We start from the raw sequence: 23,621 nt of genomic DNA on the forward strand, positions 1-23,621 counted from the left end.
CAAAAAATTTAAAAAAACTAGAACATAAAACAGAATTATATACCCAACCAACCAAAAAACCCGAATGAAAGATGAGACCTAGTCATTGTCGGGTCTATCATTTTGTAACGATCGCATGCAAATTTAGGCAAAGATTTCCAATAACTCAGCATTTCCACCAAACAGAAATCCTAAATTTAGACATCACTCCAAAAGGCATAAGCAAATTCTAGAGACAACCAAACATGATGAGAAAATTTTGCATAGCCTCTCAAAGAAACCTAAACAAAGTGGCCTTCATCTACATATAACACTCCCTTCTCCCCCTCTCCCTTCATCTCCCATAAGCAGCCTTGGGTCAAAACAAGGAGGCAGTGGAAAAATCATGCAGGCCTATGGCTGCTTTCTAGTTAGCTTTTTTATTCTCGCTTTATTTTCCTTCTCCTCTTCTGCCCTAACCGATGCCGAAGCGTCATTTCTTGCACATCGCCAACTCGTAAGCCTCCCAGAAGGTGGTGACATTCCTGACAACTATGAATTTGAGGTTGAGCTTGATCTGAAGTTTCCCAACACCAGGCTTCGACGCGCATACATTGGGCTTCAGGCTCTGAAAAAGGCCGTGTACTCGGACCCTCTCAAAACAACCGAGAACTGGGTTGGCGAGAATGTATGTGCTTACAACGGGGTCTTCTGCGCGCCGGCTCTTGATGATCCGGAACTTGAGGTGGTGGCAGGCATTGATATCAACCATGCAGACATCGCTGGACACCTTCCTGCGGAATTAGGGTTGTTGACGGACATGGCATTGTTCCATATCAACTCTAATAGGTTTTGTGGAATCATCCCCAAGAGCTTTAGAAGGCTAACTCTTCTCCACGAGTTCGATGTTAGCAATAACCGCTTCGTGGGATCGTTTCCCGACGTTGTCCTAGAAATTCCTAACCTCAAGTACCTCGACCTTAGGTTCAACGATTTCGAGGGGAAGCTACCTCCTGAGCTTTTCAACAAGGAACTTGATGCTTTGTTCTTGAATGATAACAGGTTCACATCCACCATTCCTGAAAATCTCGGCAACTCCCCCGTATCAGTTCTTGTCGTCGCCAACAACCAACTCGAGGGCTGCATCCCTAACAGCATTGGAAAAATGGTTAAAACTTTAAATGAGGTTGTATTCTCCAACAACAAGTTTACTGGATGTCTGCCTCCTGAAATCGGACAACTCGCAAACATGACGGTGTTCGATATTAGTTCAAACACATTCAGTGGGATTATGTCGAAAACTTTCAAGGGCTTGGAAAAGGTGGAGGAGCTGGATATCGCACATAACATGCTAACTGGGTTTGTTCCTAATAGTATATGTACGTTGCCAAACTTGGGAAACTTCACGTTCTCGTACAACTACTTCAATGGAGAGACCCAAAAATGCGTGCCAGGATCTCGGAAGGATGTTGTGTTTGATGATGTGAGCAATTGTTTACCAGACAGGCCTGAACAAAAGTCGGCAAAAGAATGTCATGTTGTGGTGAGCAAGCCAGTGGATTGCAGTAAGGCAAAGTGTGGCGGTGGACATGGGCTGTTGAAACCTTCTCAGCCTCTGGTTGAAAAGCCAAAGACACCAGAGCCAGAACAACCCAAACAACCACCACCACAACCTAAGCCACAACCACCAAAACCATCACCTGAACTAGTTCAAACACCTCATACACCAAAACCACCCAAGGAGGAGCAACCCATGGAACAACCTCCCAAGGAAGAGCAACCCAAGGAACAACCTGCCAAAGAGGAGCCACCCCAGGTACAACCTCCTAGAGATGAGCCACCGAAGGTGCAACCTCCTAAAGATGAGCTACCAAAGGTGCAACCTCCTAAAGAGGAGTTACCCAAAGAACAACCTCCAAAAGAGGAACTACCACAACCGCCTCAAGTAGAAGCATATGCTCCAGAGCCGATTTTAGAAACCTCATCACCTACACCATCACCATCACCTAAAGACATAGGTCCCAAGGTTCCAATTTTCCTTCCACCAATTGTTGACGCTCCTCTACCAGAACCCTTTGGGCAAAGATCTGTCGTTCCAATCCGCCCTCACCCACCATCAGTTCACTCCCATCCACCAGCTGTAGTAGTGCAACCACCACCAATCCACTTGCAACCACCTCCGGTTCACTCTCCTCCACCACCAGTCCAATCACCCCCACCACCAATCCATTCTCATCCACCACCAGTGTACTCACCCCCACCACCTGTCCATTCTCCTCCACCCCCAGTGCACTCACCCCCACCACCCGTCCATTCACCTGCACCACCAGTACACTCACCCCCACCACCTGTCCATTCTCCTCCACCCTCAGCGTACTCACCCCCACCACCTGTCCATTCTCCTTCATCCCCCCCAGTGCACTCACCCCCACCACCCGTCCATTCACCTGCACCACCAGTACACTCACCCCCAGCACCTGTCCACTTTCCTCCACCACCTGTACACTATCCTCCACCACCAGTCCACTCTCCTCCTCCACCGGTACACTCACCCCCACCACCAGTCCATTCGCCCCCACCACCAGTCCATTCGCCTCCACCACCAGTGCACTCACCCCCACCACCTGTCCACTCTCCTCCACCACCCGTTCACTCTCCTCCACCACCAGTCCATTCTCCTCCTCCACCTGTGCACTCACCCCCACCACCGGTCTACTCACCCCCACCACCTGTACACTCACCCCCACCACCAGTGCACTCGCCACCGCCACCAGCACCAGTCCACTCACCGCCACCTCCAATCCAATCATCACCACCACCGGTACCGATCCACTCATCGCCACCTCCAGTCCAATCACCTCCAATCCAATCACCACCACCACCTTCTCCATCTCTATCACCTCCTTCTCCCGTTTCCTCACCACCCTCTCCGGTATATGACTTCGCATTGCCACCTACCATCGGGTTCCAATACTCATCTCCACCTCCACCAATGTTCCCAGGCTACTAAGCGCACTGCGATATCAAGCTCCCACCCGGCCCCGCATGAAAATTTGTTTATAAATATTTACAATCTCACAGAAATACACCCACTTTTGTTAGGACCATAGCTTGTAACTCATGACATGAAAGTGTAAATCTTTTCATATGCTACGGAATGCAATAAAAAGGACGTTATCGGCAAATCACACATGCACTTTTTTCTCGTTTAATTTTAAGATTTTATTGGATTTATGTGAGTATTGACTACAATACACGATGAAACATCACTACATATCATCCATATATATATATATATATATAATATTTGAGAGCAAAAGAAAATTTTGCGTAAGACTCAGTTTGTCTTGGATCTTGCTGAATGAAACTACACCCCACTCAAAGCTTGCCATGTAAAAGTTTTCATACAATTTTTTATCGTTTCTTTATATTTAAAATTTTCATAATTCTTTTTCCTACTAATTAATAAACACATGAGATTCATCTGGTTCTTCTGTTTTTTTCCGTCTTCTCCTCTCTTTTTCTTAATTTTCTATATTGTATGTAGTCTTCCTCCCCACTCTGTCTTTCCTTTCTTCATAAGAATATGGAAGAAAAAAAAAATTAAGCCAACTCCTCCAGTTAGCAACGGGGATAATAAGAGACAAGATACGATGGTTAATTGTTTTAATAATATATTTTTGTGATATGATGGTTCCCCATCCGGCCTTTTTTTCTCTTCCTACTACTATAACAAATGCTGCCGCATATATGTCTAATATCCCTCTTCTTCTCTATCGGTTTCCTTAAATAAATAAATAAAATAAAAAATGATGTTCGGGCACCTTCATGCATGCGAGCTACTACCACCATTATGTTATACACGTTATACGCAGAAGCTACGATCAGAAATAAGAATAAACTGTAGAATATGGCCGTATTGTCTCTGGTGAATTTGTGCTTTCATTTTGGCATGAGCACCTGCCTTCAACAACGGACCACCCGGCCACACTGTTCTTCATTTACCACGAGAATCACGATCAACTGCATAGATATCCTAGACAGACAATGAGGTATAGGCGGTCCGTTTTGCATTGGGTGAATACAGTAAGCTTTGCGTGCTCTGTACAGAAGTAGTATCAGAGTCCTCGGTGAAGGCCCTAAACCTCAACTCGTCACCATAAATACTCGGGTTTATCTTCACCTCGTGAACAAGAGTTTGGCCTTCAAGCATGCTCACTACTGCAGACATTGTAGGTCTTAGTGCCGGTGATGGATTGGCACATAGTAGAGCGACCTTTATCATTCTCAATGCCTCTTCCTTATTGAACGCAGACCCCAACTTTCGATCCACCAGCTCCATCAGATTTCCATTTTGTTGCAAAACAAGGGCCTGCGGCGTTGAGAAGAAATGCAGAAGGAATGATGAGAAGTTGATAACATTTGAAGAAGAAAATGAAAAGCCATATTCTAATTCTTCGGTTCTATTTTACAAATACGGCGGAGCCAAACAATTTGCATGTGTGTGAGTACTAACTACAATACACGATGAAAGGTCACTACATATCATCCATATATATATATATATAATATTTGAGAGCAAAAGAAAAATTTGTGTAAGACTCAGTTTGTCATGGATCTTGCTGAGTGAAACTACACCCCACTCAAAGCTTGCCACGTAAAAGTTCTAATACAATTTTTTATCATTTCTTTATATTTAAAGTTTTCATAATTCTTTTTCCTGTACCAAAAACGACTGCGACGAAGGTCTTACCCAATCAAGAAGGCATACAAAATTCTCATTTGGACGATATTTGACGTTGTTTTTTCCAGATATGAGTTCCAATGCAACGACCCCAAAACTGTAGACATCTGCTTTGTCACTCAAATAACCCCATAATGCATATTCTGGTGCCATGTATCCTCTGCACGTTAACAACTTCTGTTAGTGTCCATAAAGATGCCATCTAAAGAACTTTACGTACATTGATTATATTGATTTCGATGATGTTTTGAAATACAATTTTGCAATTAATACATCTACTTCAGTAAAGTTTTTTTTATCGTTAAAAAGAAGATTTGAGTTAAAAAGTCTTCATGGTATTTACATTAAGAAAATAAAACGAGCAAAATAGAAACCACAACAAATGAAAGAACAAAATGAAGGATTGCTCACATGGTTCCAGCGACTCTGGTACTAATATGGGTCTTCTCCTCTTCGTCCAGCTTAGCCAAACCAAAGTCGGATATCTTAGGGTTAAGGTCTCGGTCAAGCAGTATATTGGTTGTTTTGATGTCTCTATGAACAATTTTCAGTGTCGACTCCTCATGCAGGAAAGCCAGACCTCTTGCAATGCCAAGACATATTTTATACCTCGTATTCCAGTTCAGTTTCTTTAGGCCTTCCTCTGGGCCTGAAATTAGCAGATAACTCAAAGAATATTCATGGAACTAATTATAACATGCGGAAGTATTGCACTTCGTCCAACTTACCAAACAAAACATGGGAAAGGCTATTGTTCTCCATATATTCGTATACCAAAAATAACTGATTTCCTTCGATGCAGCATCCATACAATTTCACAAGATTTGGGTGTTGTAAGGCAGAAATCATGCCTATTTCATTCACAAATTCACGATTTCCTTGCTTTGATTTTGAAGAAAGTTGCTTAACTGCAATAAATGTGCCATCTAATAGTTCGCCCTGCATTTTGAAATATAATACATTTGAGGAATATGAGTCAACCATAATACTCTCCAAGTGTGATACACCATAGCATTCAAAACAAAAGAAAAGTTCTTACAAATATAGGGAAACAAAATGGAGTTGTGGAATACCTTGTAAACAGCTCCAAAGCCACCTTCCCCAAGCTTGTTTGCAGCATCGAAATTGTTAGTTGCAGCTTTAAGTTGCTTGAATTTAAAGAAACCAGTGTGAAGATCGAATCCCATGAGATCTGTTCGTGTTGAAAGGTTAACATATTGAACTATTTAGAATCGAAAGGGCAAGTGAACAACAAGCGGTAGAATAAGAGTTGAATTTGCATTTTTAACATGTTTACAACAAGGGCGGGCATTAAACCCCTAGTAAATTTTAACATATTGATGAACTGTCAAATTCCATCAGACTCGTGCATGCATGACTCGATGATGAAATTATTTTAGTAGAAGAAGTTAGAAGTGGGATTAACTTTAAGTTAGAATTGTAAATGGAAACGTTAAAGGCTAAGGATTTGAGTGAAATAAATAAAAATTAGTAATCCTAGGAATAGGAATCAAGGTTCGGTAAATATAGATGATAAGAATAAGACTTTCGATCCTCTCAACTGTTCAACCCAGCGGCTGACTTTCATTGATAAGTTAACTCTCTAATGATTCAGCATACTGATAGGTGCTACCAATGTAAAAGCCCCTTTGAAAATTCATACTGTAGCAAGTAGAAATATGAATAACTTTTCAACTTTTCTAAATAAAAAAAATGACCTATATGGTATAGTCCGTACCTTGTTCCCTGGTTGTCCTGCCTCCGAAACAGCCTTTCAACCAAAGAATGCCCAAAATTACGAAAACAAGGAATAACGCTGAAACAACTCCAATCACAATGAATTTCTTCCTTTTGCTATCATCAGGTGGTTTGAAATCTAGAAAAAGAGCCAAGAACAATGATTGTGAGAGAACAATAAATTTCGACAGGATTGTATAGAGAGAAACTTAAACATTGCTACTTACCAGACTGCACTGAGATAGCTGATATCAGAGAACCATATGTTCCTGATTTTGGAACATTTGTTGTCCCTTTCCCAGCCCACTGAAAGCGGATTTCTAAAGTCTTAACGTTAACAACTGCTTTAAATACCTTAATCACTTCCTTATCAACCCCTTGTGCTTCCCTTTCAATATCAAAATCCTCCAAAACCAGTTTATCCTGCAATAAATTATTTACTCAGTCAAGTAGAAAAATAAGAAAGACGAGCGGTTAAGAAAAATTGTTATAAAGTATGAGGAGTTGTGGATCGCCGGTTAAGCTCTGTGAGTGAAAAGACAATGAAAAGAGTCAAAATTATCCAAATGGTTAAAACTAAAGGTGACAAAAATGTAAAATGTTTACTATTTTTCCAGAGCCAAAAAGCACTGCAAATGACTACCTGGATATAAACGTTAAAAATTCGTCTTCCAACACCATAATAAGACCTGTTGTCTCTGATAACTATTTCCGCAAAGTGCAGTTTCACAGTGTAATTTCCATTTGCTAAGCAACGAGCATAATATGTGAGAGAAAGAGGAGACAGTCGTGCAGTTTTATACAATTCAGAGTTGTTCATTCTGAGTATCGAAATATTATTTGCTATATAGTCTTTGTTGGAGCTCCAAACATCTGCAAAATCACCAGTACTACTAAATCCCCAATTTGCTGAGTTCTGAAAAAACTTTGCTGCACCTCCTGAGGCGTCATCTGCCTCGTACTTGATGTTTCCAACTGTGGTTTGATTTCCACCGCAATTTAGATGTAACGAGTACCGATCTATATAGAGAAAGAAGAAGAGAGAATTTAAAACAATGCTTTGTAACCTTTTCACTTCATATGAACACAAATTTACTCCTATGGATTTAATTCTAACAACAAATTTTAACTACCTTTTGAACATGGAAAGAGGCAATTGCTAAGTATCCTACAATATGAAAAATAAGCATTAGCTTCTTAACTTAATAAAGAGAAATGAAAAGTCTTTGCATGAAGCTCATGAAGTTAGAAGCATACGAATTGTTCCGACTGGAAAAACTTCTGAACAAATTGCTGATGCAAAACACATTACAAAAAGTTAGATTCATCTATATAAGAAGTCAAAGAAAGTAACATAGGTTTATCTCAAGGACATTAACATAAAAAATGGAAAAACTGTTATGCGTACAAGGTCTCTCGACAAGAATTTGGGACAGAGTTCTGAGGAAAAGTATTGTAAGAAAGATCTATATTGCTGCACACAAACATGAAGTTCTCTGTTAGCTTCGAATTTTGGTAAAATCAATATCAGAAGATTTTTGTAAAACTTGTAAATAATATAATTACTTGTGGTAATTCAACAGTATGCATATCAACAGAGTAAAACAAAAATAAAGCGTTCATATGAAATTCAGGATGACGAAGCAGAAAAAATATGTAAAATTCTGGGATGAAGAAACATACTAGCGACTGTCTCTATTTTTAATCCACTCTGGAAGACCAGTTAGCAAGTTGCTTGTCAGATATCTGATCAGTGAGCAATATAAAACAGAAGTCAATGAACATATATTTATACGTATACTGGTTCAAAATACAAAGAAAGACGAGAAATTTAAAGTCTTTCTAAGGCCTTTCCCTTGGTACAGCTATGATTGCTAGCAAGAATTTGGTCAAATCCTAAATGAACTCATATCTCTATACTTTTTTTTTCTTCTGGTAAACGACAAAACAAAACTGCACTCGTTCTCATTTGGTCAGACTGCGTTATCCACAAGTAAGCTTCATGTTAACATCAAAATGACAATGTTAAAAGTTGGACCGTGACACTTATACGAACCAAGGGAAATGCCTCTATGCATCATCATGTGTGTTAGCTACCCTTATGAGTTATATTCCTTACATTGTGGCCAATTCCATAATATCTGCAAAATTTGGAATACTCCCTTCCAATCTGTTGAAGCTAAGATCTCTGCAAATGAATATGTATACAAATAATCAGAAGTAAATTAAGCAAATCTTAAAAACATAAATGAATCAACCAGTACGTAGCCTGTTAGTGTGAAAAATAAATAGAACACTGTCTGCACACCAAATTCACAATCGGGTTTTGGACAAATTTAGAATGTGCTGCTTAACTGAAAGTTACTTTAAAGCTTATTACGTGTAAGGTCAAGCAAACATTTTAAGTCCACAAATCTCAAAGTGTAAGGTCAAACTGCTCATAGTGTTACCAGTTTGTTATACAATATTAGTAATAATCTAGAGCTACAGTGCAAAACCAATTATTAAGACGACCATGTCATGAAAAAATGGAGAACAATAGATAGAAGACTTACAAATCAGTCAGACTTCTCATGGCAGAGATATATTCAGGCATTTCTCCTGTTATATTGCAGCTCCTTAACATCCTGCAATTTGAACAACCGATATTCGAAAATTAGTTTTCATCTGCATGCATTATGCTAATAGAAATATATATAAAACCTAAAATATGGCTCACAATTTATTAATGCCCGTCATGCTTGATAAGTTTGGAAAAGCTGAACTCTCACCGCTTAAGTCACTAATCCTTCTGCAAAAGGTTACAGCATGATAACGTGTTGGAATACAAGTATCCTCATAAATCCATTTTTTTCTCTAAATTAGAAAGACGCAAGGAGATCATGCAAATTAAGATAACTGATAGCTTAGAAGGCAGGACTCACAGATCTGTCATATTATGCAAGGCAGATAGACTAGATGGAAGGGGGCCTTCAAGACCACTCGCTTGCATCTCTCTGTAAACAACATATTTGATGTATTTAGGATTACACATGAAAATATTTCAGTTGAGAATTTAAAAAGTGCAATAAAAGAGATCTTTTACAAGGCCTGGAGGTTTTTCCAACTTCGAAAGTAGTCAGGTATTCTTCCAGTGAAGTTATTACTGCCAATCTGACTGTAAATAATGCCACAAAAAGCTGAAAGATTAAATGACATAAACCACAAGTATTTCATGGAATGAACCTACATTATTTAAGGTAGTCATATCACTTACAGTACTCTTAATTTGGTCATTTTAGTGAGGGCTGAAGGCAGCTCACCAGTGAGATTGTTAGCACGAAGATAGCTGTAGTTACCCATGGAAAAACAAGACCAAACCGTTGTCAATTACCATATATACTTGCTCATGAAAATCCAATAAAATTAAAAAAATATAAACATATAAAGTTACAAAGGAAGATAAAATAGAAAACTAACAGAAGCTCCAGGTTAACCAAATTGCCCAATTCCAGGGGAAGAGTTCCAGAAAATAAGTTGCTCTCCAAGGCCCTGAAAGCAAAGCCTTGTCAAGTTCGTATTGGTGCACAAAACTAACAATTCTGAATGAAGTGATAGCAATGGAAGAAAGAATAGATGCATACAGAGATTGGAGGGTAGTTATGCTTCCCAAATAACCAGGAATGGGTCCTGATAAGTTGTTCACACTGAGAACCCTGCATGTGCATGAAATTAGTTCAATAATTGGTATGCAAGTTTATTATCAACCTCAAACAAAAGTCTAGAATTCACTTACAGAAGTTCCAACTTCGTAGAATTCCATTCGCGCGGTATTGAACCACTTAGGTAATTCCTGGCCAAATTACTACGATCATAAAGAAACAGTGCTATTAGGTTTTCAGACAGAAGCTTAATAGATTTGTGGAAGAAGAAACTAAAACAAATTAGAGGAAATATCTTCATACACTTGCTTAAGGTAAGGTAGCTTCGACAGTGCTGGCGGAAGCACACCATCAAGGTCCTGTCCGGTAAGAAAACTGCAGAATAAGGATCCACAACTTATAGGTTATGAATGTTGTGTCAAAAATCGCAATCTCTTACAACTTGATATGGACAAAAAACCTTCATACACTTGCAATGGCAGCATTGGCCACTACCATCACAGGCAATTTAGAGCAGAAATTATAAACTACAGTTCGTAAAAAGTGCATACATGCTTTGGATGTGGCATACATTGCCAGAGAAAGAGCAGTTGCAGACGAGAGTGTTGTTGTACTCATCCGTACGCGGGATTGAAATAGTCGGAACATTGCTACAAGGATCACTGAAATTCCAATCCTTTTTATTCAATTGCACAGCTATTTCACGAAGTGCTTCCACTGCCACACCCAAATACCCAGAAGCACAATCTCAAAATCACTTTTCACAAAAGCAAGTAATGGGTAAGATAAAGTTTCATCCTTTCTAGTAAGTCTATTACAATTGGCCACAGAAAATAAAAAATTGAACTTCATAAAAAATTCATGCATAAGCTCTGTTCTTCTTCAATTTCCTGTCAAATTTTGTCTAAAAAGCTTATAAATTTAAGTTATTTCCACCATAAAAACAATTTTCAACATTTTTCAGATGAACAATCCAACTAAAATTGCAATCACTTCACACACATAGAAAATCAAAACAAAGGCTTTCAAAGTAAGAGAGCCCTTTACCTTCATCGTCTGCAAGAGTGCCCACCGGTTCCTGGGATTTGATTGGTTCAATGCAGATAAGTACTGTGAGTAGAACAACATAGCAGAAGAACAACTTTGAAAGGTTTTGACTTGCTGCCATTTTCTTTACATAATCACATTCCATGGAGCTCCGTTGTTTCTGCCTGCAGGCTCTTATCTATCCTGATGGAATAATAGTAACATTTTGGTGCAATTAATTATCCCCACTATGAATTTTTTTTTATTTTCAGGGTCAACATCATTTGCCTAAAGTAGACCCACGGTTTTTTTTTTTTAAATTATTGAAAATGACATACACATATTTTTTCTAATTTCCCACGCAAACTATGGTAGATATCTCATATACGAAAACTAATAATTTACCTTGTCAATTCTCAAAAAAAGTTGAAAATCAATTTTTTTTTTCACCTTGATGTGTCCTCAAATTAAGATCACATTTTTAGAGAAAGAATATATTATTAGATGAAGTGGAAATAAAGTGATGAATTAAAATTATTATCTTTTATGTCTTTTGTGGAGACGTAAGTTGAGTCGGTTCTTTGCGTATTTGACTAATCTTTATCCTGTTGTTTGTGAGCTAATTGACAACTAGAACGTGGATTGGCTCAACTTTGAATAACATTATATCAAGCCTCACGTACTACAGAGTTTCGTTTTAATCTTATATGTATTGTTCAAGTGTTATAATTAATAAAAAATTAGTGAAATTATCAATTTATGTTTAAATTTAACAAATTTCATCATATGAGCTTTCTTCTTCTTTTTTTGTATGGAAAAGGATCTTTGACGGATTTTTTTCTTGGAGATTCTAAGGATCCCACAATCGTGATCGTTTATTATATATCGTGCGGTCAGATATTATTTTAAAATTTAAAATTAAATATAAATAATACTTAATAAAAATTAATCGTACGATATACGATGAACGATTACGATCGCAGAATTCTTAAGAAAAGATCTGCAAGGATCCTTTTCCTTTTTGTACTTTCTGGAGAGAGAGAAGAGATGCACACGGCTGACGGATCACATGCCACGATGGGCTCCCACATGCTTTTCAATTGGATAATATAATAATGTAGGCAAAGAAGTTGGTTTTATGATTATGATGCGCCCATGGTTTTACCAATATGGGGAATGTTCTGCCTAGATCGATTCGTAAGAAGATATTTGCTAATAAGCGTTTATGGTATAGATTTTTTTTGTTATATTCTTAAAAATACACAAATTTTATATAAAAATTTACGTACATGAAAAATCACTTAAAAACGCATTAAAAAATATCAACTAAAATGTGTTTCTCTATAAAACGGTTACATGACTTGAAAACATTTATATTTTACTAAGTGTCATTAGAGCATTTAGCAAAAGATCTTTTGACAAACACGCATAAAAAAATAATTTAAAAATATCTAATATAAAATAGAAGTAATAATGGTTCAACATATAGTAGGTTGTTTTTTTTTTGTTCGTTGAAATATTGGTAAATTGAATTGCTATCCAACTATAGTGAAGTTTTTGTCTTACTGATCTCAGGGCTTGAAGCCTGTTTGCCAACAAATATCACTAAACAGATAATAGCCACATCGTCCAAAACTAGCTTAACATTGAGGGCTATTATCTAATAAACTAGTTACGATAAGGCATGTTTAATGATTTATTTAGTATTTTTTTGGCGCACAAAACCGACAAGACAAGCTAACGTACTGCATGGGATCATTTACGTATTTTGCCAAATGGTGGGACAAAGTTTAGGGTATGTCATGACATGTCATCGCATGTCAACATATCAAGGCATTAACAAAATGCATGTCAGGACTCAGGACATATTGATCCCCAGCAAAATATCGGCATAATGCAAATATCATAACGTACTCATAGCATGCCGGACATTATATATAGCTACTGAATAGCAATCTATCTGTTATTATAGCATTCAGTCTCATTAGCCTTTATGCAGGCATTCATGCATGTGCATAAGATATTTTTTTAATTATAGCATGCTATGTACGATTTTTATACTTTTTAAATGTATTTATATGCGAGAATTGACAAAAAGAAAGTCAAATATTTGAAGTAAATGAACAATCTTAGATCATACTATAAAAAACCCCTCACAAATCAATCAAAGCAGCTGAATTCACATAATAAAATCGGTCTTTCAATTTCCATCTACACATTATTGAATTTACATTAAGAATGGAGAAAATAATATTTAATAAACAACTAATTGAATCACATTATTGTTAGCCCATTGTGAGGCCAAGCCCACCTCCTAGATAATATCGTTTATTAAAAAAAATAATAATCATTTGACAACTAATTTAATTACATTATTATGCGTGTGTGAAAGACTTTTTTTATAACTGATATTACAAACCTCTTAAAATATTTTGAACGTGTTTAAAAATAGAAAAAACAATATTTGATGAACAACTAATTTAATCATATTATTGCTAGCTTATTACAAGGTATCAATTTAAAAAATGTACATAAAGAATTATTATTAAAAAATATTGTTAAAATAATGAAAATACCTCTGCATTATTTAGTGCATTGTTTTGGACTGTTTTTAATTTTTTTTTTTTTGTTTTGAAAGCATTTTTGTTCAAAACTTTTTTATGAAACTTGTGATCTCAAAAAAAGATTGTTGGATTTATATATAAAGATACGTACAATATTATTGAGGTGTTTTATTCTTTTCGTTGGTGAAAATTGTTTTGGTGTTTTACTTCCTTTCCTCCCAATATTGACTATTTCTTTGGTTTACTTTTTGCATTTAACTTTTACGTGTCGTGTCGGCAACTAGACTAACCTTCTTTGACTGGAAAGTTCAAACCATGGAGAAAACCTTGTCTTTTGAAAAGTCATCAAAAGGAAATGTATAAAACAATATTGCGTCTATATTCAGTTCATGCATATGCATAGCAACTAATTACGAGGCGTTTGGTTACAGACAATTGTGTTTGGGACGAGCAGTGGCGGATCCGAAATTAACATTGGGAATTCCAAGGTTAAAGTAAGTTTTAAATAGAAACTGGGCGAAGCACGGAAAAGTATTTCAATTTATTAACCGAGTCATTTCGTCGAATATTTAGTAGGTTTGTTATCGTCAATTAAACTATATTGTAACAGATATTGGCATATGTCGAAAAAATTCGATGAATGCTATAAAAAGAATTTATTGAGTACTTTCAACATAACCTGTTGAATGTTGCCGAGATATGTTTTAGGCATTGCATCAACCACTTGGTGAGGATTACATTCAAGTATTCCCTCTCCAATCTTCATTGGTTCCATGGCTTTCATCTCTTATGATTTTTTTTTTCTTTTCAACATCTTTTTTGTGGGTTGGTTTGAAAGAAGGATTTCATCTGATTATTTCCTTAAATAATGCCTACTAGTTTTTAAGAGAATTAGGAATGTGATTGTATAAATATTGGGATTCTGTAGTATATTTTGAATAGTTTCGTGATTGTAATTAATGTAATACCTAAAGGGTAATTATTTTACCTTCCTACTCTTAACAATTGGTGAGAAAACACCTCACAATTCACCCAATTCTCTCTACACCTTGCCATTGCATCTCTCTTCATGTAATTCTTCAGTTAAATACGCATTCGACAAAAATTAAGTTATTAACGAAAGACAGAGACTTGAAGTCCGCCATTTTCTTTATTGAAGTGTCCTAATCGAAAGTAATGAAACTAATATGAAAGTTGAAATTGAAATTGAATGATTAGGCTTGTCCAACTCAACTCATCTGTTACGTAAGATGGTATAATATTGTAGTATAAAAGAGAATTACTTTGAATATATTAAGTAATGTTTTCTTGTTATGCTTGTATTACCAGACTGAATCTGAATTTCATTATTGATATAATGCAAAGCAATGTTCCATACATTTGAGCCAAAATAACAACAATTTAAGCAAACACAATTGAGGATTTACAGTAATAAAAACCATCGTGTATTTGATGTTACCCTCTTTTTATTGTACAAGCTTGTATAGCCGAAGTTGTGCTTTCATTTTGGTATGAGCACCCGCCTTCAACGGCGGAGCACCGGGCCACACTCTTCTTAATTTACCGTTGAGAATCACGATCAACTGCATACATATCCTAGACAGACGATGAGGTAGAGGCGGTCCATTTTGTATCGGATGAATAAAGTAAGCTTTGCGTGCTCTTTTCAGTAGTAGTATCAGGGTCCTCTGTGAAGTCCCCAAACCTCATCTCGTCACCATAAATACTCGAGTTTATCTTCACCTCGTGAACAAGAGTTTGGCCTTCAAGCATGCTCACTACTGCGGACATTGTAGGTCTTAGTGCCGGTGATGGATTGGCGCATAGTAGAGCTACCTTTATCATTCTCATTGCCTCTTCCTTATTGAACTCAGACCCCAACTTTCGATCCACCAGCTCCATCAGATTTCCTTTTTGTTGCAAAACAAGGGCCTGCGGCATTGAGCAGAAATGCAGAAGGAATGTTGAGAAGTTGAAAACATTTCATGAAGAAAATGAAAAGCTATGTTTCTTAACTCTTCGGTTCTATTTTATATAGCGGGTGGAGCCAAACAATTTGCAGATATTGGAAAACCAGTCCTACGAAAAGCACCCTGGCTTCCTATATACTTTTTCCCATACAAAACGAATGAAACAAAGATCTTACCCAATCAAGAAGGCATACAAAATTCTCATTTGGACGATATTTGATATTGTTTTTTCCAGATAAGAGTTCCAATGCAACGACCCCAAAACTGTAAACATCTGCTTTGTCACTTAAATAACCCCATAACGCATATTCTGGTGCCATATATCCTCTACACATTAAAACTTTTTGTTAGCATCCATAAAGATGTCATCTAAAGAATTTTTTGTACATTGATTATATTAAGTTCAATGATGTTTTGAAATGAAATTTTGCAATTAATACATCTACTAACAAAGTTTTTTTTTTTTTTTTGGTCATTAAAACGAAGATTGAGTTAAAAAGTCTTCATGTTATCTAAATTAAGAGAATAAAACGAGCAAAATAGAAACCACAATGAAAGAAAGAACAAAATGAAGGATTGCTCACATAGTTCCAGCGACTCTGGTGCTAATATGGGTGTTCTCCTCTTCGTTCAGCTTAGCCAAACCAAAGTCAGATATCTTAGGGTTAAGGTCCCGATCAAGCAGTATATTGGTTGTTTTGATGTCTCTATGAACAATTTTCAGGGTCGACTCCTCATGCAGGAAAGCCAGACCTCTTGCAATGCCAAGACATATTTTATGCCTCGTATTCCAGTCCAATTTCTTTAGGCCTTCCTCTGGGTCTGAAATTAATAGATAACTTAAAGAGTATTCATGAAACTAATTATAACATACAGAAGTACCGGAGTTCCAAATTGTCCAACTTACCAAACAAAACATGGGAAAGGCTATTGTTCTCCATATATTCGTATACCAGAAATAACTGATTTCCTTCGATGCAGCATCCATACAATTTCACAAGATTTGGGTGTTGTAAGGCAGAAATCATGCCTATTTCATTCACAAATTCACGATTTCCTTGCTTTGATTTTGAAGAAAGTTGCTTAACTGCAATAAAAGTGCCATCTAATAATTCGCCCTGCAGTTTGAAATGTATTACATTTGAGGAACATAGGTCAACCATAATACTCTCAAGTGTGATAAACCAAAGCATTTAAGACAAAAGAAAAGTTCTTACAAGTATAGAGAAACAAAAAGGAGCTATGGAATACCTTGTAAACAACTCCAAAGCCACCTTCCCCAAGCTTTTTTGCAGCATCGAAGTTGTTAGTTGCAGCTTTAAGTTGCTTGAATTTAAAGAAACCAGTTTGCAGATCTAATCCCATGAGATCTGTTCATGTTGAAAGGTTAACATATTGAATCGTTCGTAATCGAGAGGGCAAGTGAACAACAAGAGGTAGAATAAAAGTTGAATTGCATGTATAACAAGTTTACAACAAGGGCCGGCATTAAACCCCTATTAAATTTTAGAATATTGATGAACTGTCAAATTCCATCAGATATCGTTCATGCATGATTCGATGATGAAATTATGTTAATAGATGAAGTTAGAACTGGGATTAACTTCTAAGTTAGAATTGTAAATGGAAACATTAAAGGCTAAGGATTTGGTGAATTAAATAAAAATTAGTAACCCTAGGAAAAGGGATCAAGGTTCATCCATGCAGCTGACTTTCGTTGATAAGTTCTCTTTCACGATTCAGCATACTGATAGTGCACCAGTGGAAAAGCCCTTATGAAAATTCATACTCTAGCAAGCAGAAACACGAATAACTTTTCAACTTTTCTAAATAAAATAAATGACCTATATGGTATTGTCTGTACCTTGTTCCCTGGTTGTTCTGCCTCCGAAACAGCCTTTCAACCAAAGAATGCCCAAAATTACGAAAATAAGGAATAACGCTGAAACAACTCCAATCACAATGAATTTCTTCCTTTCGCTAGGCGGCTTGAAATCTAGAAGAAGAGTCAAGAATAGTGACTATGAGAGAACAATAAATTTCTTCTATACAATCGAACTTAAATGTTGCTACTTACTAGACTGCACTGAGATAGCTGATATCAGAGAACCATATGTTCCTCTTGTTGGAACATTTGTTGTCCCTTTCCCAGCCCACTGAAAGCGGATTTCTAAAGTCTTGACGCTAACAACTGCTGTAAATACCTCAACCGCTTCCTTATCAACCCCTTGTGCGTTCTTTTCAATATCAAAATCCTCCAAAACCAGTTTTTCCTGCGATAAATAATTTACTCAAAATAAGAAAGACGGGAAGCGGTTAAGAAAAATTGTGAAAAAGTATGAGGAGTTGTGGATCGCTGGTTAAGCTCTGTGAGTGAAAAGACAATGAAAAGAGTCAAAATTATCCAAATGGTTAAAACTAAAAGTGAAAAAAATATAAAATGTTTACTATTCCAGAGCCAAAAATCACTGCAAATGACTACCTGGATATAAACGTTAAAAATTCGTCTTCCAACACCATAATAAGACCTGTTGTCTCTGAGAACTATTTCCGCAAAGTGAAGTTTCACAGTGTAATTTCCATTTGCTAAGCAACGAGCATAATATGTGAGTGAAAGAGGAGACAGTCGTGCAGTTTTGTACAATTCAGAGTTGTTCGTTCTGAGTATCGAAATATTATTAGCGATATAGTCTTTGTCATAGCTCCGAACATCAGCGAAATCACCAGTACTACTAAATCCCCAATTTGCTGAGTTCTGAAAAAAGTTTGATGCCCCTCCTGAGGCTTCATCTGCCTCATACTTGATGTTTCCAATGGTGGTTTGATTTCCACCACAATTTAGATGTAACGAGTACCGATCTATACAGAGAAGAGCACAAAGAAAGTATAAGAGAAAAAACTTAAAACAATACTTTGTAACCTTTTCACTGCATATGAAGACGAATTTACCACTCTGGATTTAATTAAACAACAAATTTAACTACCTTTTGAACATGGAAGGAGGCAATTGCTAAGTATCCTACAATATGAAAAATAAACATTAGCTTCTTAACTTAATGAAGAGAAATGAAAAGTCTTTGCATGAAGCTCATGAAGTTAGAAGCATACGAATTGTTCCGACTGGAAAAACTTCTGAACAAATTGCTGATGCAAAACACATCATAAAAAGTTAGATTCATCTGTTTAGAAAGTCAAAGAAAGTAACATAGGTCTATCTCAAGGATATTAACATAAAGAAGAAATGGAAAAACAGTTATGCTTACAAGGTCTCTCGACAAGAATTTGGGACAGAGTTCTGAGAAAAATTATTGTAAGAAAGATCTATATCGCTGCACACAAACATGAATCTCTCTGTTAACATGGAATTCCAGTAAAATCAATATCAGAATATTTTGGTGAAACTTGTAAATTATATAATTACTTGTGGTAACTCAATAGTATGCATATCATCAGAGTAATGAAAAAGATAAAGCGGAACATATGAAATTGAGGATGACGAAGCAGAAAAAATATGTAAGATTCTGGGATCAAGAAACATACTAGCGACTGTCTCTATTTATAATCCACTCTGGAAGACCAGTAAGCAAGTTTCTTGTCAGATATCTGAAGAGTGAACAATATAAAACAGATGTCAATGAACATATATGTATAAGTATACTGGTTCAAAATACAAAGAAAGATGGGAAATTTGGTTGAATCCTAAACATATTCATATCTCTATATCTTTTTTTACTGATAAATGAAAAACAAAACTGCACTCGTTCTCATTTGGCCAGAATGTGTTATCCAAAATTAAGCTCCATGTTAACATCAAAACGACAATGTTAAAAGTTGGATCGTGACACTTGTAGGAACCAAGGGAAATGCCTCCATGCATCATTATGCGTGATAGCTACCCTTACGAGTTACATTCCTTACATTGTGGACAATTCCATAATATTTGCAAGATCGGGAATGCTCCCTTCCAATCTGTTGAAGCTAAGATCCCTGCAAATAAATATGTAAGCAAATAATCAGAAGCAAATTAAGCAAATCATAAAAGCATAAATGAAGCAACCAGTATGAAGTCTGTCATTGTGAAAAATAAATAGAAAAGTCTGTACACCAAATTCAAGATCGGGTTTAGAAAAAATTTAGAAGTGATGCTTAACTGAAAGGTGGACGTTTTAAAGCTTGTTACCAGTAAGGTCAAGCAACAATTTTAAGTCAACAAATCTCAAACATGACCTAATGGTCGTATATTATATGCTCATAGTGTTACCAGTTTGTTATACAATATTAGTAATAATCTAGAGCTACTGTGTAAAACCAATTATAAAGACGACCATGTCATGAAAAAATGGAGAACAATAGATAGAAGACTTACAAATCAGTCAGACTTCTCATGGTAGAGATATAGCCAGGGATTTCTCCTGTTATATTGCAGCTCCTTAACATCCTGCAATTTGAGCAACCGATATTAGAAAAGCAGTTTTCATCTACACACGTTATGCTAATAGAAAAACATATAAAACCTAAAAGATGGCTCACAATTTAACCATGCTCGTCGTGTTTGATAAGTTTGGAAAAGCTGAACTCTCACCGCTTAAGTCACTAATCCTTCTGCAAAAGGTTACAGCGTGATAACGTATTGGAATACAAGTATCTTAGTAAATACACTTTTCTCCCTAAACTAGAAAAGGGACTCAAGGAGATCATGAAAATTAAGATAACTGATAGCTTAGAAGGCAGGACTCACAGATCTGTCATATTATTCAAGGCAGAGAGACTAGATGGAAGGGGGCCTTCAAGACCACTCGCTTGCATTTCTCTGTAAATAACATATTTGATGGATTTAGGATTACACATGAAAATATTTCAGTTGAGAACTAAAAAAGTGCACTAGAAGAGATCTCTTACAAGGTCTGGAGGCCTTTCCAACTTTGAAAGTAGTCAGGTATTCTTCCAGTGAAGTTGTTACTGCCAATCTGACTGTAAATAATGCCACAAAAAGCCGAAAGATTAAATGACATAAACCATAAGTATTTCATGGAACGAACCTACATTATTTAAGGTAGTCATATCACGTACAGTACTCTTAATTTGATCATTTTAGTGAGGGCCAAAGGCAGCTCACCGGTGAGATTGTTAGCACGAAGATAACTGTAGTTACCCAATACCCATACAAAAAAAAAGACCCAACCGTTGTCAATTAACATATATACTTGCTTATGAAAATCCAAAAAAAATAAAAGATATAAACATATAAAGGTCAATAAAATAGAAAACTGACAGAAGCTCCATGTTAACCAAATTGCCCAACTCCAGGGGAATAGTTCCAGAAAATAAGTTGCTCTCCAAGGCCCTGAAAGCAAAGCCTTGTCAAGTTCGTATCCAAATCAAACAAATTGGTGCACCAAACTAACTATTCTGAATGAGGTGAAAGCAATGGAAGAAAGAATAGATGCATTCAGTGCTTGGAGAGTAGTTATGCTTCCCAAATAAGCAGGAATAGGTCCTGATAAGTTGTTCACACTGAGAACCCTGCATTGGCATGACATTAGTTCAATAATTGGCCCACGAGTTTATCATCAACCTCAAACAAAAGTCTAGAAGTCACTTACAGAAATTCCAACTTAGTAGAATTCCATTCACGTGGTATTGAACCGCTAAGGTAATTCTGGCCCAAATTACTACGACCATAAAGAAACAGTGCTATTAGGATTTCAGACGGAAACTGAATAGATTGGTGGTCGGAGAAACTAAAACAAAATAGTGAAAATATCTTCATACACTTGCTTAAGGTAAGGTAGCTTCGACAGTGCTGGCGGAAGCACACCATCAAGGTCCTGTCCAGTAAGAAAACTGCATAATATGGATCCACAACTTACAGGTTATGAATGTTGTGCCAAAAATCGCAATCTCTTCCAACTTGATATAGACAAAAAACCTTCATACACTTGCAATGGCAGCATTGGCCACTACCATCACAGGCAAATTAGAGCAGAAATTATATATTACAGCTCGTAAAAATTGCTTACATGCTTTGAATGTGGCATACATTGCCAGAGAAAGAGCAGTTGCAGACGAGAGTGTTGTTGTACTGATCTGTATGCAGGATTGAAACAGTCGGAATATTGCTACAAGGATCACTGAAATTCCAATCCTTTTTATTCAATTGCACAGCTATTTCACGAAGTGCTTCCACTGCCACATCCAAATGCACAGAAACACAATCTCAAACAAAACCACTTTTCACAAAAGCAAGTAACGAGTAAGATAAAGTTTCATCCTTTCTGGTAAGTCTAATACAATTGGCCACAGAAAACATAGAAAAATTTGAACCTCATAAAAAATTCATGCATAAGCACTATTCTTATTCAATTTCCTGTCAAATTTTGTCTAAAAAGCTTACAAATTTAAGTTATTTCCACCATAAACATACATTTTTCAAATGAACAATCCAATTCCAGCAACTAAAATTGCAATCACTTCACACATATGAAACATCAAAAGTAAAGATTTCAAAGTAAGAGAGCCCTTCACCTTCATCATCTGCAAGAGTGCCCACCTGTTCCTGGGATTTGATAGGCTTAATGCAGATAAGCACTGTGAGTAGAGCAGCATAGCAGAAGAACAACTTTGAAAGATTTTGACTTGCTGCCATTTTACCTCACACTCCATGGAGTTCTATTACCTGTAGGTGAGAGTTAAACAAAAAATAACAAAATTTTGTTTTATAAAACTACGTTATTGCTCTTAACTTTTTTGTTCCGATAGAAAACTAAATAGTATTTTGTTTTATAAAACTACGTTATTGCTCTTAACTTTCAGCCTCGCTTTGTTGCTTCTCTTTCTACCTTTTGTTTTTCTTGTCTTTTGAATTGTTATTGTTATTAGCTTTCTGATCATAAGTAATGATATACTTACCATATTTTTCATACTACATTTGTATCACATTTTTAGAGAGGTAGAGCCTACCAACACATGTGGATCATGTCTCTGTTAGAGAGATAATACAAATGTGGCATGAAAAATGTAGTAAGATTTGCATTTTTGATATTTAAATAAGTGCTCTTTAAAATGGCCATATTTCAATTTCCCAACACAAACCCCTGTGTTTTTTTTTTATAAAATAATTAACACATGTCATTTTTAGTCTCGTGTACTCTTTTTTAATTTTAACTGTTGATTTTGTTTGACTTATTCAATCTAATAACTAAAAAGAAAGAAGAGTGTGAAAAGCTCTAAGTACACTTTTTTTTCCCACCCTTTATGATTTGTTTACTCAAACTAAGACCACTTTAGTTTTTTATTTTTGTTTTTTTGTACTCACGGTATTATTTACACTAAGGGGAGGGATAATCTTAGTTTCACAATTGATTAACAATAATATGGTTCAAATTCGCCTATGGTGAGAATCGAACATAGGACCTCTCACTTACAAGTGATAAGGAATACCACTAGACTGTAGTACTAAGTGACAAAACCAATTTAGTTTTATAGAAAGAGTCTATTATTAGACGAAAAAGTTAAGTACAAATAAACACACAAAAGTATGCATTTTGAATTAAAATTATTATTGTTATGACTTTTTTCTTATAATAATGGAAACATAAGTCGAGTAGGTTGTCGAGTAATTAGAACTAAGAGAAATGATAAAGAGACCATCTCAAAGTAAAACTTTTTATGGACTCTGTTACTTCATCTTTTTGACATATTATTTTATAATGTTGTCACGAGAATTGTGCCACAAAAATAAGATGATAAAGAGTTCATGAAAAATCTTACTTTTAAGAGAGTTTTCTTATCATTTATGACATAACTGGTCTTTACTTGTGACCCTTGCTCATTGACTAGTTTTAATTTGTGATCTTCATTAAAATATAATTTATTTTAAGAGAAATGTTAAGTAGACTATTTTTAAGTTGGACTCTTTCAAAATGGAATTCTCCGCCACTTCATTTTTTTGACACAATATTTTATAATGTTGACACTAAAA

General features: G+C 36.2%; 2 protein-coding genes across 8 annotated transcripts; one reads left to right on the forward strand and one right to left on the reverse strand.

The window, feature by feature from the left end:
• The first annotated feature begins 302 nt into the window (after window positions 1–302).
• Window positions 303–3,143, forward strand: LOC126623384 (pollen-specific leucine-rich repeat extensin-like protein 3). Its single transcript, XM_050292276.1, has one exon. The coding sequence runs from the start codon at window positions 365–367 to the stop codon at window positions 2,966–2,968; it is 2,604 nt and encodes an 867-aa protein (XP_050148233.1). The 5' UTR covers window positions 303–364; the 3' UTR covers window positions 2,969–3,143.
• A 464-nt stretch (window positions 3,144–3,607) lies between these two features.
• LOC126623383 (probable LRR receptor-like serine/threonine-protein kinase At1g07650) lies at window positions 3,608–22,335 on the reverse strand. Of its 7 annotated transcripts, none has more exons than XM_050292272.1 (25): window positions 22,166–22,335; window positions 21,661–21,826; window positions 21,413–21,484; window positions 21,244–21,312; window positions 21,091–21,163; window positions 20,913–20,983; window positions 20,711–20,782; window positions 20,540–20,611; window positions 20,379–20,450; window positions 20,171–20,242; window positions 20,007–20,078; window positions 19,559–19,627; window positions 19,181–19,243; window positions 18,904–18,969; window positions 18,749–18,784; window positions 18,625–18,659; window positions 18,123–18,499; window positions 17,718–17,913; window positions 17,505–17,636; window positions 16,892–17,010; window positions 16,548–16,758; window positions 16,225–16,462; window positions 15,817–15,967; window positions 15,507–15,602; window positions 3,608–4,234 (listed from the first exon to the last, which is right to left on the reverse strand). In XM_050292272.1, exons 1-25 carry the CDS (start codon window positions 22,284–22,286, stop codon window positions 3,995–3,997), a joined length of 2,961 nt encoding a protein of 986 aa, XP_050148229.1. In that variant the 5' UTR covers window positions 22,287–22,335; the 3' UTR covers window positions 3,608–3,994. The 7 variants fall into 7 exon arrangements, with proteins under 7 accessions (XP_050148229.1, XP_050148225.1, XP_050148228.1 ...); XM_050292268.1 differs by lacking the exons at window positions 15,507–15,602; window positions 15,817–15,967; window positions 16,225–16,462; ... (18 more) ...; window positions 21,413–21,484; window positions 21,661–21,826 and adding exons at window positions 4,712–4,862; window positions 5,114–5,351; window positions 5,431–5,641; ... (18 more) ...; window positions 10,632–10,797; window positions 11,128–11,146 and having other exon boundaries at window positions 3,608–4,330; window positions 22,157–22,324; XM_050292271.1 differs by lacking the exons at window positions 15,507–15,602; window positions 15,817–15,967; window positions 16,225–16,462; ... (18 more) ...; window positions 21,413–21,484; window positions 21,661–21,826 and adding exons at window positions 4,712–4,862; window positions 5,114–5,351; window positions 5,431–5,641; ... (17 more) ...; window positions 10,384–10,455; window positions 10,632–10,797 and having other exon boundaries at window positions 3,608–4,330; window positions 22,166–22,329.
• Window positions 22,336–23,621: the final 1,286 nt, after the last annotated feature.

This window comes from Malus sylvestris, chromosome 5 (genome assembly GCF_916048215.2).
Source record: "Malus sylvestris chromosome 5, drMalSylv7.2, whole genome shotgun sequence".
NCBI classification, from domain to species: Eukaryota; Viridiplantae; Streptophyta; class Magnoliopsida; order Rosales; family Rosaceae; genus Malus; species Malus sylvestris.

Bases quoted from the DNA above. Each gene is read 5' to 3' on its own strand.
- LOC126623384 (XM_050292276.1), top strand. From the start codon at position 365: ATGCAGGCCTATGGCTGCTTTCTAGTTAGCTTTTTTATTCTCGCTTTA.
- LOC126623383 (XM_050292268.1), bottom strand. From the start codon at position 22,303: ATGGAGTGTGAGGTAAAATGGCAGCAAGTCAAAATCTTTCAAAGTTGT. The intron at 8,186-8,558 runs GTAAGGAATATA...CTCACTGATCAG, and splicing joins ATTATGGAATTGGCCACAAT to ATATCTGACAAGCAACTTGC. The intron at 7,460-7,572 runs GTAGTTAAAATT...TTCTCTATATAG, and splicing joins CCTCTTTCCATGTTCAAAAG to ATCGGTACTCGTTACATCTA.